Source organism: Rosa chinensis, chromosome 4, assembly GCF_002994745.2.
Source record: "Rosa chinensis cultivar Old Blush chromosome 4, RchiOBHm-V2, whole genome shotgun sequence".
Taxonomy (NCBI): domain Eukaryota; kingdom Viridiplantae; phylum Streptophyta; class Magnoliopsida; order Rosales; family Rosaceae; genus Rosa; species Rosa chinensis.
In genome coordinates, this window is record NC_037091.1 from 17,022,680 (window position 1) to 17,039,398 (window position 16,719).

The following is a 16,719-nucleotide window of genomic DNA, read 5'->3' on the forward strand; positions in this document are numbered from 1 at the left end:
ATGGATTTGTTAGAAATAGAAATGGTACTATTTGTTATGTTATTGGAATTCAGACGATAACCCTTTATTTGCTGCTAATCAAAAGTTAGGCACTACTAATGCTTTTATTGCTGAAGCAACTGCTTTAAGGGATGGTTGACATATTGCTTTCCTTCATCATTATTCAAACATTTTTGTCGAAAGTGACTCCAAGTTGCTCATCGTTCATGGAAGATGTGAATGCCTTGGCGAATTAAACTTCTAGTCAAGGATATCAGGAATCTGGCTCAACAATTCAACTTCATCATCTTCAATCATGTTTATCAGGAAGCGAATTTTGTAGCAGATCATCTGGCTTCATTAGCGCATAATTCTCTAAGTCACTCTGTATGTTTTTCTGTTTACCCCTTACTATGTCCCTAGCGTTCTAGTTGGAACAGCTGGGAGGGGGTGTTAGTAGAAGTTTTTGGTTTTAGTTTTCTGTTTTTGTCTTACTGTTATGGAAAAAAAAAATGAGATGAAACGAAATCAATTTATTAATATTTAGCAAAAACAAGAAATAGCAAAAACAAAAAATGGCAAAAACAAGAAACAAATACAAGAACGTGATCATGATCATGATCCAGTTTGATTGATCGAATCCAAAAAGGGACAAAAAGAGAAAAAAGTTGATCAAACACCAAAAAGTCTGTCACCTTTAGGTTTTGTCACTCTTTGTCATTGACAAGAACTTATGTCTCCGTTTATGTAGCTGAAAATGAGGGAGTCACTTTCACTGCTTCACTGCTCTATCGCATTGTGCATTTTCCTTTGATGGTGAAGAAGAAGATAGAGAACAGTTTTCCAGAAACATGCATCCAATTCATTTAATAATTATAGTGCTTTGAATTCTAATATCCCATAATGCTAACTTTTGTAACTTTATTTGAGACATCCAGCATCAACTTGATCACCATAATCTATCCAACGCGTTTTCTTCCTCCTTTTCCTATTTTTTAACCCTTCATTTTGTTTGTCTCTCCAATTTATGATTTTCATAAAGGCAAAGCATCATCATCACCAGTAAAAGTCCATTTCCATAATGTTCTCGAACCCAGATTAATTACCGTGTCAGGGGGTATTACTTGATGCGGAATAACTTGTTGTTAGGCATCACAACTTTTATTTGTAGAACAAAAATTGCAAGCATGCCAAAACAGAAATAGAGTTAATAAACAAGATAACGATGACAAATATTATATAATTTCAATCTCAATTCTTTTAAAATTTTTCTAAAAAAATAAAAAATAAAAATCTCTAATCTAATAACGGCGTGTCATATTCCTTACTTGGTGCACTCTATTGCATCACTCTTACCTAGGCCGCCACTTCTATAATGCTTCACATTCCTCACTTCGCTTGCAATTATTCCCAATGTCGAGTTGTCTATTTCAGCTAATCGTGGACGTGAATCGCGTATGCTCTCTCTCTCTCTCTCTCATCTTACTTCAGACGACGCTTGATGTTTTGGCAGTGATGCCTAGGGTTCGGTCGAGATATTTGTTGGTTCTTGAGCAACTCCAACAGATTCCCTATATTTTGATTTTTCTCTACTTTAGGGAAAAATGAGCCTCTTTTGCTCCAACAGATTCCCTATAACTATCTCTATTTTAGGGAAAGTGAGGAGAGAGAAAACTAAATTCCCTATATTTACAGCAAACTCCAAAATTTTAAAGAAGAATATGGAGATTTTATAGATTACTGTAAACTAGGGAATCTGTTGGAGTTGGAGAAGAAAAATAGGCTAAATGTTTGACTTTTGCTTCTCTATAATACAAAAATTATAGAGAAACTGTTGGAGTTGCTCTTAGTAGGCTTTCTTGTTTCGTGGTTAGGTCAAGATTTACTGCTCTTCTGTAAGCTTTAAGAAAGACAAATAGTAAGAAAAAAGTCAAAAAACAAATCTCTTGAGATTTTCTGCTCCTGTGTAAGGCATGGATTGACTTCAAGAAATTCCAAGACACTTTTGATGTGATGCAAAATGCATGTGAAGCTGAAATTTTTCTAATTTATGTTCGATAGTGATTCTTAAAACCCTGCCAATGTGAAGCTGGTAACTTCTATTCGTTTCTAAATTTAATTTTTAAACTTCAAAAGACAATTGATGTTTTTGAGTGATAGAGGCATTCGTTGGTTGGTGGCTGCAGCTGGAGGGAGGAGGATAGAGGTGTTGTGATTCTTCTTTGCACGGTGGGCTTAGCATGAGCCTTAACTCCACTTTTTGGACATGAATCTGGTATCTGAGTCGGTTTTGTTGAGAATGTGTATAAATATAACTCTCAGTCTCCCACATTGGAAAAATAAAATTTTGCTTATGGGTTTATAAGCACTTCATCGATTGTCAATTAGTTTTAGATGTGAACCCCAGATTACTTTATCATGGTATCAGAGCGGGTTACCCCACGTGTTTGGTTTCAGCGATGGTCACATGTGCTTACCGTCGTCACCCAATATAACTTATCCACGTGTATGGCTTGAGAAATCGCAACACGTGCGGAGGCATGTTGAGAATGTGTTATATTTCAGCGATAGTCACACATGCTCACCGTCGTCACCCAATATAACTTATCCACATGTATAGCTTGAGAAATCGCAACACGTGCGGAGACATGTTGAGAATATGTATAAATATAACTCTCACATTGTAAAAATATAATCTTGCTTATGTGTTTATAAGGGTTTAAGTTACTTCATCCATTGCCAATTAGTTTTGGAAATAAACTCCAGATTACTTTATCAAATTTTGAATCAGAATCTTGAATCTGAATTAGGGCCGACCCTGAGGGCTGCCACATGAGGCAGCTGTCTCAGGCCACCGGTCTCTAGCAGGCCTCCAAATTATATATATATATATATATATTTGTAGTCCAACTAATTATACATATTCTTTGCTATTCTTGCAACGCAATGCTGCTTTAGCACAATGGCAAGTTTTTTGTGTGACCTTTTAACCACCCAGGTTCGAGACCAAAATGCTTCGTTTTATATTCTTCTTTTCTTTTTCTAATTTCTTCTCGTATTAAACAACTTTCTTTGTTTTCTTTTTGTTTCTTCATTGCTACTAATGTCATTTCTAATTTAACTATTTAAGAATACAATATAGATGTTTTTTTTTTATATTTCTACTAGTGTTTTTAGATTTAATTTATTTTAGAAAAAATGTTCATATGAATATTTGCCTTAGGCCTCTAAAAAGTCAGGACTGACCCCGATCCGAATCAATGTTGTTTCGAAATCTCATACTGTGTGGTCTTGCCGGCCTTTATACATATGAATGTACGTGGGTGAAGGCTGATTCCCAAAGCCGATTTGCCCAAGGAATCTTTCCTGTTCTTCAAACTTTATACTCGCTTGTTGATAGTGAATGTACTTAGATTGCAACTCCTATACAACTTTTTACAATTCGAGGTATCAAATTGAGAGATTAAACGTACTATTTCCACTCGAGGGATATAAACAAGAACAAAAAGATTGAAAAGGATAAAGGCGAGCAGAGTTCAATGGACCCACGAGAACATGCAAGGAATTCATGTAAATATGTACCTATCAGGGATGGCTGAACATTTCCAACCAAAAAAAAAGAAAAGAAAAAAAAAAGGGATGGCTGATCGTAAATAATAACATTCTAAGCAAGTGAATAATTGGTTCATATTTTGGATCATATTTGGGCCACACCGATTATGTGCAATGAAAATGGTCACATGTGATGTAGATGCCCAACGACAATTGGGGTGGCGCCCAACTTTCACATGCGCTCTGATACCAGTAACCGTCGTCAAAACCACCCTTTTGTCCAATCCTCCACTAGAATACCAGAAAAACTAGTCATATTTTTATGCCCTAATGAGTTTTCTATTTCTAAACCTAGAAGTCTACAACTATAGATTGGATTTGAGAGCACGTTAGGAAATGGGTCCTTAATAGGTTAAATCTTAGCTGATGTCGATTTGGTTGGAAAATGACTGTGGAAGAGACGCGTCGTTGTCCAGATTTTGGAATGGTAATATGATTTGGTGACTATTCTTGTGGGTGTCGTTCATCATCACATGGAGTAAAGACTAAAGAAGAAGCATTATGATATTGCGGGGGGGGGGTCATGCTAACAACAAAAGATATTGCTGGTAGAAGATGAATTTTAGATCCTTTTTTTGTTTTTTTTTTTTTTTTTTTTATCAAAGAGAGGGAAACTATACAAAGTAATTTTGCCCTTAGCTCATCACATGTTACTTGGAAACAAAACTATTTTTTTTTTTCAATTTATTATCGTAAATCATAATATGATTTCTTTAAAAAATATTTTTTTTCTTTTTGGGATAAATGTCACATTTGACCTCTAACTCTAGTAATGGCAGCCACTGATGGCATCATTGAATTATGAAACTTTAGAGGTAGCGGCGCAGTTTTTGTCTCCTCCAACCACTTTCTTCTAGTTTGTCAAAATACTTGCATGGTCTTTAACCACTGTGCTTGTAGAGGGATGTTCAACTCTATGTGGCATCTCAATGATCAAGCTAGTACATATTTACGTGAATGCGACGATCGATTGCTTTCTATATCCAAAATGTTGATGATATTGATCAATTGAAACCACTCAAGCTCTTAGATATTTGATCACCCTGCGTTATTTTTAATGGTTACGATAGGCGTCTTTCATTGTGGCTTTCGAGTTTTTTTTCTTTTTCTTTTCTTCTTTCCTTTTTCTCTTTGACTATGGGAGTTCTTTATCGGCTTATGAGAGCTATACACTTGGGGTTTCATCCAAACGCCGTTTTAGGCATATCACTTAATTTGAAAGAGGAATAGGCCTTGGTGTAATATGGATAATAGTTGAAAGATATATCATTTTATTACCCAAAAAAACCAATAAAGAGGGCTAAAGGGTTTATACTTCCCATTCTTACATTACCAAACAATGGAATTATAATAATTACCAAACAATGGAATTATAATAATTACCATACTCAAGCCTCTAATCTTGAAATGGAATGAAGCCTCAATGTGCCTTTGTCATGAAATTAGATCTCTTGGTTTTTTTTCTTTCTGTTTTTTCTTGTTGAGAGAACGTATCTCTTGGTTTAAATTTATAACCTCCTCATCTAAATTACACTTGAAAGAATTTAATGATCTCATCCACATATATTCGGTAGACTTGCCTAAAAGGACTTCTAAGAAAATCTAATTTTTTTTTTTTCTAGAAAAACAATGTATCTTTGTTTCATCCATAAATGTCAAATTGGTCTTACAAGACTTCCACCAACTGTACAACTAACAATGCTAGTAGAAAGAATGAAAGATATATCATAGAGGATATTCAGTTAATGTGGAAATGAACTAGAATGCAAGAATGAAAGTTGTTGATTAAGCACACGTTTCCAGGAAGAATGTTTCTCTATATTGTTTTTGGGGAAGAATGTTTGAGGCTGACTAAACTTTAATTCTGAGGGGTGTATTACCTTTCTTGACCTTGAAAAAAGTCGTGATTTTGACTTGTAGACCACAGAAGGCCGAAAGTTGCCCAAAAGAGAGATGAGTTATAAATTATTATAAAAAATTTAGTTTATATATGTTATATCAAAAAAATTAGTTCATCTCTGTATCGAGCTAATCTACTTAATATATCGGTATATTAATACACCGTAAACGAATCCTCAAAGCAGATATATAAATGAAAGAAGATGATTTCATTGTCATATATTTTGATAAACATATATGATGCACATTACAGCAATTAATTTCTTCTAATCAGAAGCAACCATTCGTGGAGTCCAGACTAAGTCCTAACGTACATGCACAAGAGCTGAAAAAATTGTTGTGTTAGTATATCAAATATGGACTGGACTCTGAAGCGATAGAAATAAGAGATAGGTACTTATCAGGAATCATGATACACATCTTTGTTGTTTTCTGATGATCTGATACGGACTACTGGCCGGGATGGAATTCAATTCGTCCGATGATATGAAAATAGCTACACTACGTACACTTGATTATCTATTTGACCAATATATATAGTTTGGTCCCGGACTCCCGAGCCTAGCTGGTAGTACTACTATTAGATGTGCATCCTGATTCCTGACTAGTACCTATTTCTTATTTCTATCGCTCCAGAGTCTAGTCCATATCTGATATACTAACACAACAATTTTTTCAGCTCTTGACCTCTTGTGCATGTACGTTAGGACTTAGTCTGGACTCCACGAATGATTGCTTCTGATTAGAAGAAATTAATTGCGGTAACGTGCATCATATATGTTTATCAAAATATATGACAATGAAATCATCTTCTTTCATTTATATGTCGAGGTTGTAGGTCTGCTTTGGCGCGAAGTTGTATGATAGTCTCTCTCTCTCCAAACTTTTTTTTATTAAAAAAAAAATAAAAAAAATAAAATGAACTAAAAAAAACATAAGTACAAAAGGGCATCTCCCTCCTGAAATACAACAAAAGCCTTCATCCGCCGTTTCACTTTCACCGTTCTTCACCAAAACCGCGAGGGCACTCTCGTCATTTCCACACGGGTCCCCGACACCTTGCGCGCGAATGTTCCTCTTGCCACGCAAAACCGAAAACTTTTGCCTCTTTTTTCTCTCTCTCTCACCAAACGCTAATCGCACCATTAATTAACCAAACGTCCAAACCAAACAAAAATCCACCGAATAACAATTCCATTAATCAATCACACCATTTTCCCCCTAAATCGGTCATAATTCACTTTTATTAACCTCATTTACCAAAAAACCACTAAAATTTAAATCTTTATTAATAAGTCCTCCTCTCCCAGTCTCCCATCATCTTCGGCTCCCTGTCTGTCACTCTCCTCCTCCCTCCTCCAAAAATTTCCAATTACAATCAATCACCTAATAAAAACCCTAACCACCTCACTCTCTCTCTCTCTCTCACACTTCACTACTCTATACTCCAATGCCATCCACATTCTGATTCTCATTTCCGGCCTTCATGTAAATCTAGCCTCAACCATTCCTGGATCTCTCTCTCTCTCTCTCTCTCTCTGCAAGTGAGCAACCCTTCGTTTTCTTTTCATTATGAATGCGATCTTCTTTATTCCGCCGATTTATTCTTTGCTTCGTTTGCTACCAAAAGCAGCAGTTGCTTTCATCTCTTTTTCGCTTCGAGGTTAACTAGATTCAGTTTTTCTTTCTTGCTTTTAGTAATGGAAGAAGCTCCGCTTTATTTTTTTTCTGGTTCTTTGTGATCTTCAAGCTACTTAGAGCTATATTGCCTCACTCACTCCACTAATCACTGTCCAGCTTTTATTTTCTTGCTCTCTCCATTCCTTTCTATTGGTTTAGCTACTTCTGGTATCTGATCTTGTTAGTTATTATTATTATTATTATTAATTTTTTGCGTAATCTGGATGTGTGCTGTTGGACTTTTGTTACTAGCTATCTGTATCTTTTTTCCTTCTCCGGGTCAATTTTTCTCGTCTTTAGATTTTGGATTTCCATTGCTCTTCTCAACACGGAAACATTGGCCACAATTTAATTTAATTTTTTTTTAATTTTTTTTTGACTCCTATCTCCGAGAATCCAATGCAAAATTTCCACTTTTTGAGCTGGAAATGGTGTAAAATGAGCATGATTACCGTGGTGGTGGACTTAATGATTGTTGCTTTTTTGTTAATAGAGTGTGGTTATTATAATTTTCAAACTATTGACTTTTGGCAATATGATGATTCAGATCTTGTGGAGTACTGAAGTTGCACACTTCAATGGTAAAACTGAGGGCTATGGAGTTTTGGTATGCCGTTTTCGTATTGTTTTCCCTTTTCGTTATTGGGAAGGCTGATGTTTATATTGTGACTGTCGAAGGAGAGCCTATTGTAAGTTATAGAGGTGATGTTGATGGTTTTGAAGCCACTGCTGTGGAATCTGATGAAAAGATCGACACCACTAGGTATCTGCACACATTTTTTCTTGATATTTCTATTTATGGATATGCATAACTGTTTCTTTCTTGATTCGGCATACGCTACATGTATTTATTTGTATGCATAGCCATATCATAAGTACAAATAGTTTCATATCTTGGATAAGGATATTAGTTAACCAATGGTAGGTAGCCTGGGATGCTTTGACCATTTAAAGAAGCATTGAAATTAGATTGTCACTAATTTTGCACATTGACCCAGTGCGGTGTTAGGTTTGTGAGGTATCTTTGTTAAATCATGGGTGTTGCTGAATAAGTTGTATGTTGTTGGGAAATAATTTTTTTTTTTGGTTGACCTTGCATGGTCATTTGCAAATGTCAAATAAACAAATTCATGGATAATACCCCGGCGACTGTAAACTAGTTTCAAGCTGGATATTGATGATCCAATGTTGGCTTATGATTCCAACTCCTTTACATCCAAACAAGCTTGGGTTATATGGTTTTGCTTGCACTCGGGACTTGACGTTGGCTCTTTTTCTATTCACAAATTGTTGCTGTAGTTAATTTAAAAGTCAAAACCATTTTGCATACAGAGTTGGGTTGTCTTTAGTTCATTCAAGGAAGCTATTGGGACAAAAAAGTCAAATGTTTTTGACTGCACTTAGGGGCTGACACTGTTCGGCTCATTGGTTTTGCCATAATTAATTTAAATCATGGCCACTCAGCATGAACAGAGTTTCTTTGTTCTTATTGATATCTTTGTTTGGAAGCAAAAACAGAGGTATCAGTGCATTTATGGATAATAACCTATGACTTGATACCACCGAGAATCTGGCCAAATCCAGGATTTCAATGTTTGAATCTAATGACATGGTTGGAGAGGTACTAAAAGATTTTCTTATTTCTTATTTTTGGTGAGAAGAGCCGTGGGAAACAACAAGAAGCCCTTTCTAGAACTAATTTGGTTGTACCATGTATGAAATCATGTGAAATTCTACAAATCCTCTCTATATTTAGATAATGATAAAATCCTAAGAAACATGTATAGACAAATTCATCCAAAAAAATTAAAGAAAAAAATTTAATTTTATGAAACGACCAAAGAGGTCGGAATGCAGTTCTATTCCATGACCTGTCATTTCTCTGGTTTGTGATCGTTGTTTTTGTTGACCTACTGGATCCCTAAGAAAATATTGCAACATTATTCCATCCCATCCTACATGGTGGCATGTAGTACTTAGTTTCAGCTGTTTTATCCTAGCATATTGAGATATAAACATTTCATACGGTATCATATGTATAAGCTTATGTGCAACTAGTTGCTTTGTTTGGGAAAGATTGCAATTCAATATCATCTCATGGTCTATGCAATGCACTTCATCTTTGATAGATTTTGTGAGATACTTCCCTTTACCAGAGGATGTATCTCTTTGATTTTGAATGCAGAAATAGACTGATCAATAACATTTAATATCTCATTGTTGCCTGTTCATTTGGTCTTTGTTCAGTGAATCAGTCACGTCCTATGCTCGACACCTTGAGAATAAACATGATATGCTTCTTGGAATGCTGTTTGAGCAAGGGACCTACAAGAAACTCTACAGTTATCAGCATCTTATAAATGGCTTTGCAGTTCATATTTCTCCTGAGCAGGTGAAACCTTGGACACAACCTCTTTATATGTTTCTTTTTAATCGCACTATGTTGATGTGTTTTCTTGAATTTGGATTTTCTTACACTGATCCTTTTATTAGTAGGCAGAAAGACTAATGCGTGCTCCGGGTGTGAAATCCGTGGAGAGAGATTGGAAGGTCCGGAGGCTTACAACTCACACACCACAGTTTTTAGGGCTTCCAACCGGAGTATGGCCAACAGGAGGTGGCTTTGATAGGGCTGGAGAAAATATTGTGATAGGGTTTGTGGACTCGGGGATTTACCCTCATCATCCAAGCTTTGCAAGCCCCAGTACTGATCCTTACGGGCCTGTTCCCAAGTACAGAGGTACATGTGAAGTTGACCCAGACACCAAGAAGAGCTTCTGTAACGGAAAGATTATTGGAGCCCACCATTTCGCCAAAGCTGCAATAGCAGCTGGGGTGTTTAATCCAGTTATTGATTTCGCCTCTCCTATGGATGGTGATGGACATGGAAGGTTAGGCCCCATACTTCTATTATATGTTCTTCACTAGGAACCTATATACTGTGTGTTTGCTCTTATCATTCTGACTGGATGTTTAGCTTATGTCATGTTTCTTAGATATACAAAAGAATTTAGTTTCACAGAAATAAAATTAACTTTTACACGTAAATATGCTGAAACAAATCCCCCGAATGGAATTGATGTTGGGGAATCCAATTGCTAAGCTTAGAACAAGGACTTCTTTTATGATGCATACATATGTATTAAAATCAATGGATATGAGCATGTGGATAGTGTCACAAATCACTACACAATCTTGACAAAAATATAATTTGTTCTTAAATATCCTAAATGGAACTTTTGGGGTTCTCTGCTGCAGTGATTAAACCGCTATGACACCCACAAGAGTTTCTCATGTCCATTAGTTGCAATTGATAAACTTTAAATTGTTTTTTTTTTTTTTTTTTTTTTTTTTTTTTTGTAACACAAATCTTCAATTTCCTTGCCCCCTTTCTCCTAATGTCGATTCAGATTTATTCTGTCTGATGCTTTGTCTCCCTTTCTTTTATTTCTCTGTCTTATAGTCACACTGCAGCTATTGCAGCTGGAAACAATGGAATTCCTGTCAGAATGCATGGCCATGAATTTGGCAAAGCAAGTGGGATGGCTCCCCGTGCCAGGTGAGGGATAAATTAACTCTCTTGATGTTTCGATTTAGAGGAGTAAATATTATTGTTTCCCTTTAACCGAGACATATAAATTTCTTATGTTCAGAATTGCTGTATATAAAGCTCTTTACCGGCTCTTTGGAGGGTTTGTAGCAGATGTAGTAGCCGCAATTGATCAGGTATGCAAGGGTACCATGACAAAACCCAAAAAGAAATGAGAAGGGTGAATACTCGTAGTGTTGCTTCTTCTGTAGATAACTATAGGTGTGTGCGCATGAGCATTAGGATATACCCATTTATGTTCTGAAATTGCTTCTTCTGCAATTTCAGTGGTTCATCTATCCCTGATATTATGTTCCTGCTGACTCTGTAAAATTCTAGCAACCATTTAATGTGTTATGTGATTTACTTATGCACAAATGTATTCACATCTCTGTTTTTGTTTTGTATTTGACTCTTTTGAATTCAGATTAAAAAAGACATAGAAAATTATTTTGGTATTTAGTTGATTGCATATTTTTTGATACGAAGTTAATTTTATGTGAACTACTGCATTATTTTATTCAAGATAAAATAATAAGATGTTTTTTGCCAACTAGTTTACATTCTTTTGGGATTATCACTTTTGGTTGCTTTGTCATAGAAGGGTGATTCTTGTTTGACAAAATTTTGTTAACAGGCTGTTTATGATGGAGTGGATATACTGAGCCTTTCTGTGGGGCCAAACAGTCCTCCAGCTACCACCAAGACCACTTATTTGAACCCGTTTGATGCCACACTTCTTTCAGCTGTGAAAGCGGGTGTATTTGTTGCACAGGCAGCTGGAAATGGAGGACCTTTTCCGAAAACTTTGGTTTCTTATAGCCCTTGGATAGCTTCTGTTGCTGCTGCCATAGATGACCGGAGATACAAAAACCATTTCACGCTTGGGAATGGAAAAATATTACCTGGACTTGGGTTGTCACGTAAGTATTTGTTTGGGTGAGGGTGTGTGTGTAGTAAAGTTTTTTCAGTAGCAATTCTTTTATTAGCATATGTGATTTTTTCATTAGCACTTAGGCAAATTTACTTGGAAGCACTTCCTGGAAAAGTACATATTTTCTTCAGAAAGCACTCCAATGCTTTTGTCATTGCTAATAACAATACTTCAGCCAACTGTTATACAATTGGCCAAAATATAACACTAAGCTCCCTTAGAATTAGGATATGCTTTTGGCGTTGCCAATAACATTGAAACACACCCTCAGTTTTATCTTGTTCTGTATTGTTAATTTTCGGCCATTAAGATGAAGTAGCATGGTAAAACATTATTGCTTAACAAGGTAATTTGGTTGACCTAGAAACCATAAGCGGGCATAACATCATGTCTACTCACTGGTTTTATAACTTTTGAAAGAAGAAATTCTGGAAAGGGAGAAGAAGATAATTGTATTCATATTCAATTCTAAGGAGTTCTCCTATTGATGTGAGATACCAGTTCAGAAATTGATTTTGAAGTAGTCAGCTCTCTAAATTAACCATAATTGAAGCTACCATAATAATCAATTTGTATCACCAGCACTCCGTCAAGCTAGAGAATAGTTTACTCTTAGCTTCCTGAAATAGAATCTCAAGTCTATTTGATAGCTTTCAGAAAAACTTAGATATCTCAGTCCACTGAACACAATTATGGACGAATTTGTACTAGTCATAGAGTATAATATGGAGTTCTTGTTTTCCATTGATATCTCAAGCTGAGACTTGAGACCCTCAGCTTGAGACCGTGACATGATCTTGATTAGGTCTCAGAAGCATATTTTGCTTGGATATCATGTTGGAAAAGAAACTTTAGAGAGGGACAAGAGGAGTTGTGTAATGGCACCACATAGATTCAATGGTTTTGCTCTCTTGAGACCACTTCAACTTGCAGCAGTTCTCATGTATTTATTCCTATACATTAAATAATATTTAAATTGTCAATAGTTATGTTCTCTTTCTACTTTTCTGCCTTTAAAAGGTGAACTACTCCCCTTGCCTTACAGCATCTACACATCCAAATCGAACGTACGCACTGGTTGCTGCAAATGATGTGCTTTTGGATTCTTCAGTAGTGAAGTATAGCCCCTCAGACTGCCAGAGACCAGAAGTTTTAAACAAGAACTTGGTTGAGGGAATATTCTTCTTTGTGGCTATTCGTTCAATTTTGTTGCTGGCTCTGCATCAATCAAGAAAGTCTCGGAAACAGCTAAAAGTCTTGGTGCAATTGGCTTTGTTCTCGCTGTGGAAAATGTTTCCCCAGGAACCAAATTTGATCCTGTTCCTTCTGGAATTCCTGGGATTGTAATCACTGATGTTAAGAAGTCAATGGTAATCCATTCAAAGTTTTCTAAAATTTGATATGTTAATATTCTCCACAGTAAATGTGATTAGATTATGGCAATGGCTATAGCCAAAATCATATCATAACCTCATAATGTGTCAAAAGAAGTTGACAGCACCAACAGCAAAATAGGAAATGTGAGAGATAGTAATGCAAATTTACTTGATCTGTTTTCTTAGTTGCATATGAGCTTGGTCTTGTCATGTCATAGTTGAATATGAGCTCAGTCCTGTCTGATAACTGCTATGTTGCTAATGTTTTGATTTATTTGAACTTCCTTTAAATCTTGTCTCTTTTTCCTGTCTTCTTTTCTTTATGTATATTCTCACTTGCCCTTTTGTTTTTCAGGATCTTATAGATTACTACAACATCTCCACATCAAGAGATTGGACTGGTCGAGTTAAGAGTTTCAAAGCTATAGGTAGCATTGGGGATGGTTTGACGCCTATACTCCATAAATCAGCACCCCAGGTGGCAATATTCTCTGCTCGAGGACCCAATATTAAAGATTTCAGCTTCCAAGATGCGGATCTTCTCAAACCAGATATTCTAGCTCCTGGTTCTCTGATTTGGGCTGCCTGGTCCCCTAATGGAACAGATGAGCCTGATTATGTTGGTAAGGATCGAATCAAAGCACTTTGCATGTTCTTTCCCCTGATATTTACTGCCAATAATTGTTTATCAAACTTTAGTCCCAAACTGCAGTTATTCTGTAGAATCTATACCATTCAAAAGGAACCTATTATATATAAGTTTTTGGGGTTTTGAGATGTAGTAGGATTATCCTTAGAAATCAAGGGAAAATATCAGTAATTGCCTATTCTTTTCCTTCTCAGATGACAGATAAAATCTCAAGGCAATTATAGTTCTGCTCCTACAAATGCAATTTCTGACATATAAAGAGGTTATTTTCTTTGACCAGGGGAGGGATTTGCCATGATTTCTGGAACAAGTATGGCTGCACCGCATATAGCAGGAATAGCTGCTCTTATAAAGCAGAAGCACCCTCATTGGAGCCCTGCTGCCATCAAGTCATCCTTGATGACAACATCAACAACCATAGACCGGGCTGGAAGGCCTCTCCAGGCACAACAGACTTCCGAAACACAAGGCGTTAAGTTTGTGAGTGCTACTCCTTTTGATTATGGTAGTGGTCATGTTGATCCAAGGGCTGCTCTAGATCCTGGACTAATCTTTGACGTGGGTATGTATTCTTTTTCACTTCGTAAATAATGGTTTTCTATTGAACTCAAATTAGTCCCCAAACAAGTTGGAGAAATGGATCTCTAAGAAATGTGAGAGGATAAGTATAGGAAGAAGTCCCAACCTTCCTTCCCACTTTCCTTTTTAACAAAGGATTAAGAATCTTCTTATTTGATTTGATTTGATTTTTTTGAAAAGAAAAAAGAAAAGAGTTTGATGTCTTTAACAGGAAATAGGAGGAAAACTATATTGTAATGCAGATATTTCCTGCTGGATGAAACAGATATCGGGCACCTCATCTAATGAAATCTCAATTGTTTGAATTTTAGGTTTTGAGGATTACGTGGGCTTCTTGTGTACAACACCTGGTATTGATGCCCATGAGATAAAGAAATACACAAACTCCCCCTGCAATTACACTATGGGCCACCCATCAAATTTCAACTCTCCGTCAATCACAGTAGCTCATCTTGTAGGAAGTCGTACAGTTACTCGCACAGTGACAAATGTTGCTCAAGAAGAAACCTATGTGATCACAGCCAGAATGGCTCCAGCAATTGCCATTAGTGTCAGCCCTCCAGCAATGACTCTGAAACCTGGTGCTTCTAGAAAGTTCTCTGTGAGTCTCACAGCTCGACGTTTGACTGGAACCTACAGTTTTGGAGAGGTTCTGTTGAAAGGTAGCCGGGGGCACAAGGTTAGGATCCCGGTGGTAGCTATGGGTTACCGACGGTAATTTTGGTTGGTTAATTAAGAATTTTAACAATTATGGTTGTAATATTCTTTGTAATCTGTGGCAATAAGTTGTGAGGCTAGATGTATTGTCTGAAATATGTGTATCAGTGTATGTGGAATAGCTGTAAAGGTAATTGGTATGGAGGGGAGACTCTAGTTCTTCCACTTATAAGTTTTGCTAATTTGATTGGGTACAAGGTTTTCCCTTGATCTTGATCTTCTGTTAGGGTTGTAGCTCGTGTTCATTTTGTTTCTAGATGGGGGAATCTGAGAGGTGTCCTACTGAATACTTTGATTCAAAAGAAAAAGGACTAGTCCTCAGAGACTGAAAGGCAAGGTGATTTTGTTTTTCTAGTTTAGAACAAACTCAAACTCATCATCTTTTCAGTCCATTCAACTCCTAGAGTATTCAGTCTAGAAGTCAAGAATATCACGATGAACATAAAATCATAGATTAGATTGCCCCACAACGGGGGAGCTGGGATTTGATAATAGAATGGGCTAAAATTTTTGTAGTAATACCTAAACTTTTGTTCTTTAAGGGAGCAGTTCCTCCCCAAACAAAGTACCATTTATTTTTAGAGTAATGTTCTTAGTTTTACACTCTGGTGATCAAGGATTTCGTGGTCATCAATCTTGAAATTTAATAACAAGGGTTGAGATTAGAAAAATAAATTTTAAGTGTTGAGATTAAAACACTTTAAATTAAATTCAGTGGTGGAGACAACAAAAATTTTTAGTCACCTGATGACCATATAATCATCACTGTCATTTTTTATTGACTTATTACTGCTATTCTTTCTTAATGCAAAAGAAAAAAAGACAATTAAACAATAGTTAAGTCAGATACTTAAGAAAGGAAAACCCACTGAAGGTTAGGAAAGAAAAAAAGATGATTAAACTTTTGGTTGGGTCCTAGCCTTCAGTGAGTTTTCCTTTCTTAAGGCTGAGGTGGTTCTGTTCTGGTGTTCGGATTGTGTCAGAGTGGCGGGGGTTTGTTGTAAAAGTTATACCGGTCTACCCATATTGGATTCGGTTAGTGGAGGCCAGAGGGTCAGGATTAGCCATTACTATTGAGCATAGACACAATGGTGGTTCAAGTCACGATAGAAGAAGGGTCAGTGGCGATGTTGTTTTTTGCACCTTATGTGATGGCTCCTTCGGGGTTCTATTGGTCCTTGATGGACCGAGTCTAGGGCTGATGACATAAGAAATATCAATATTTACAGAAAGGCCACCAGTCTAAATATAAATTATAATCTACTATTGAGGCAAACACATCAATGCAGTGGAATATAGAAATATAACCATACAATGTATCACGTTCAGTAGTGTTCATCTGGTCAGTTGCTGACCAAAAAATTTATGCTCAATAACCCTTAGATTTACATTTAAGGGTGGAAAACAAAACACCTCAACTTAATAATAATTCTCTCTGCCATTGGATTTACATCCAAGGGTGGTTGAACATTATTTTCTTGGTCAATAACTGACTAGGTGAACATTTTCGTGTATCACATTATCCTTAGTTCCTCATTTGTAAATTGCGAATTATTACTTGTAAAGTTGTCATTTGAATATAAAAATTCTAAATCTATTATTTATAATCTACTAAATAAGACTGATGCATTAATCTCCTAATTAAGTTACATTGATGTTTTTATGGAATGACAAAATGAAACACATTGTCTTCATTTGTAAAACC

The 16,719-nt window shown here is 36.3% G+C and overlaps 1 protein-coding gene across 1 annotated transcript; it reads left to right on the forward strand.

Annotated features, from left to right (window-relative positions):
• The first annotated feature begins 7,034 nt into the window (after positions 1-7,034).
• LOC112197630 (subtilisin-like protease SBT2.5) lies at positions 7,035-15,233 on the forward strand. The gene is given in 12 exon segments (XM_040518299.1): positions 7,035-7,153; positions 7,718-7,933; positions 9,418-9,562; positions 9,667-10,061; positions 10,634-10,729; positions 10,824-10,896; positions 11,397-11,682; positions 12,739-12,861; positions 12,864-13,063; positions 13,425-13,692; positions 13,999-14,280; positions 14,609-15,233. Coding segments are annotated over 11 exon segments (2,460 nt in total). The 5' UTR covers positions 7,035-7,153; positions 7,718-7,748; the 3' UTR covers positions 15,016-15,233.
• The last annotated feature ends 1,486 nt before the right edge of the window (positions 15,234-16,719 follow it).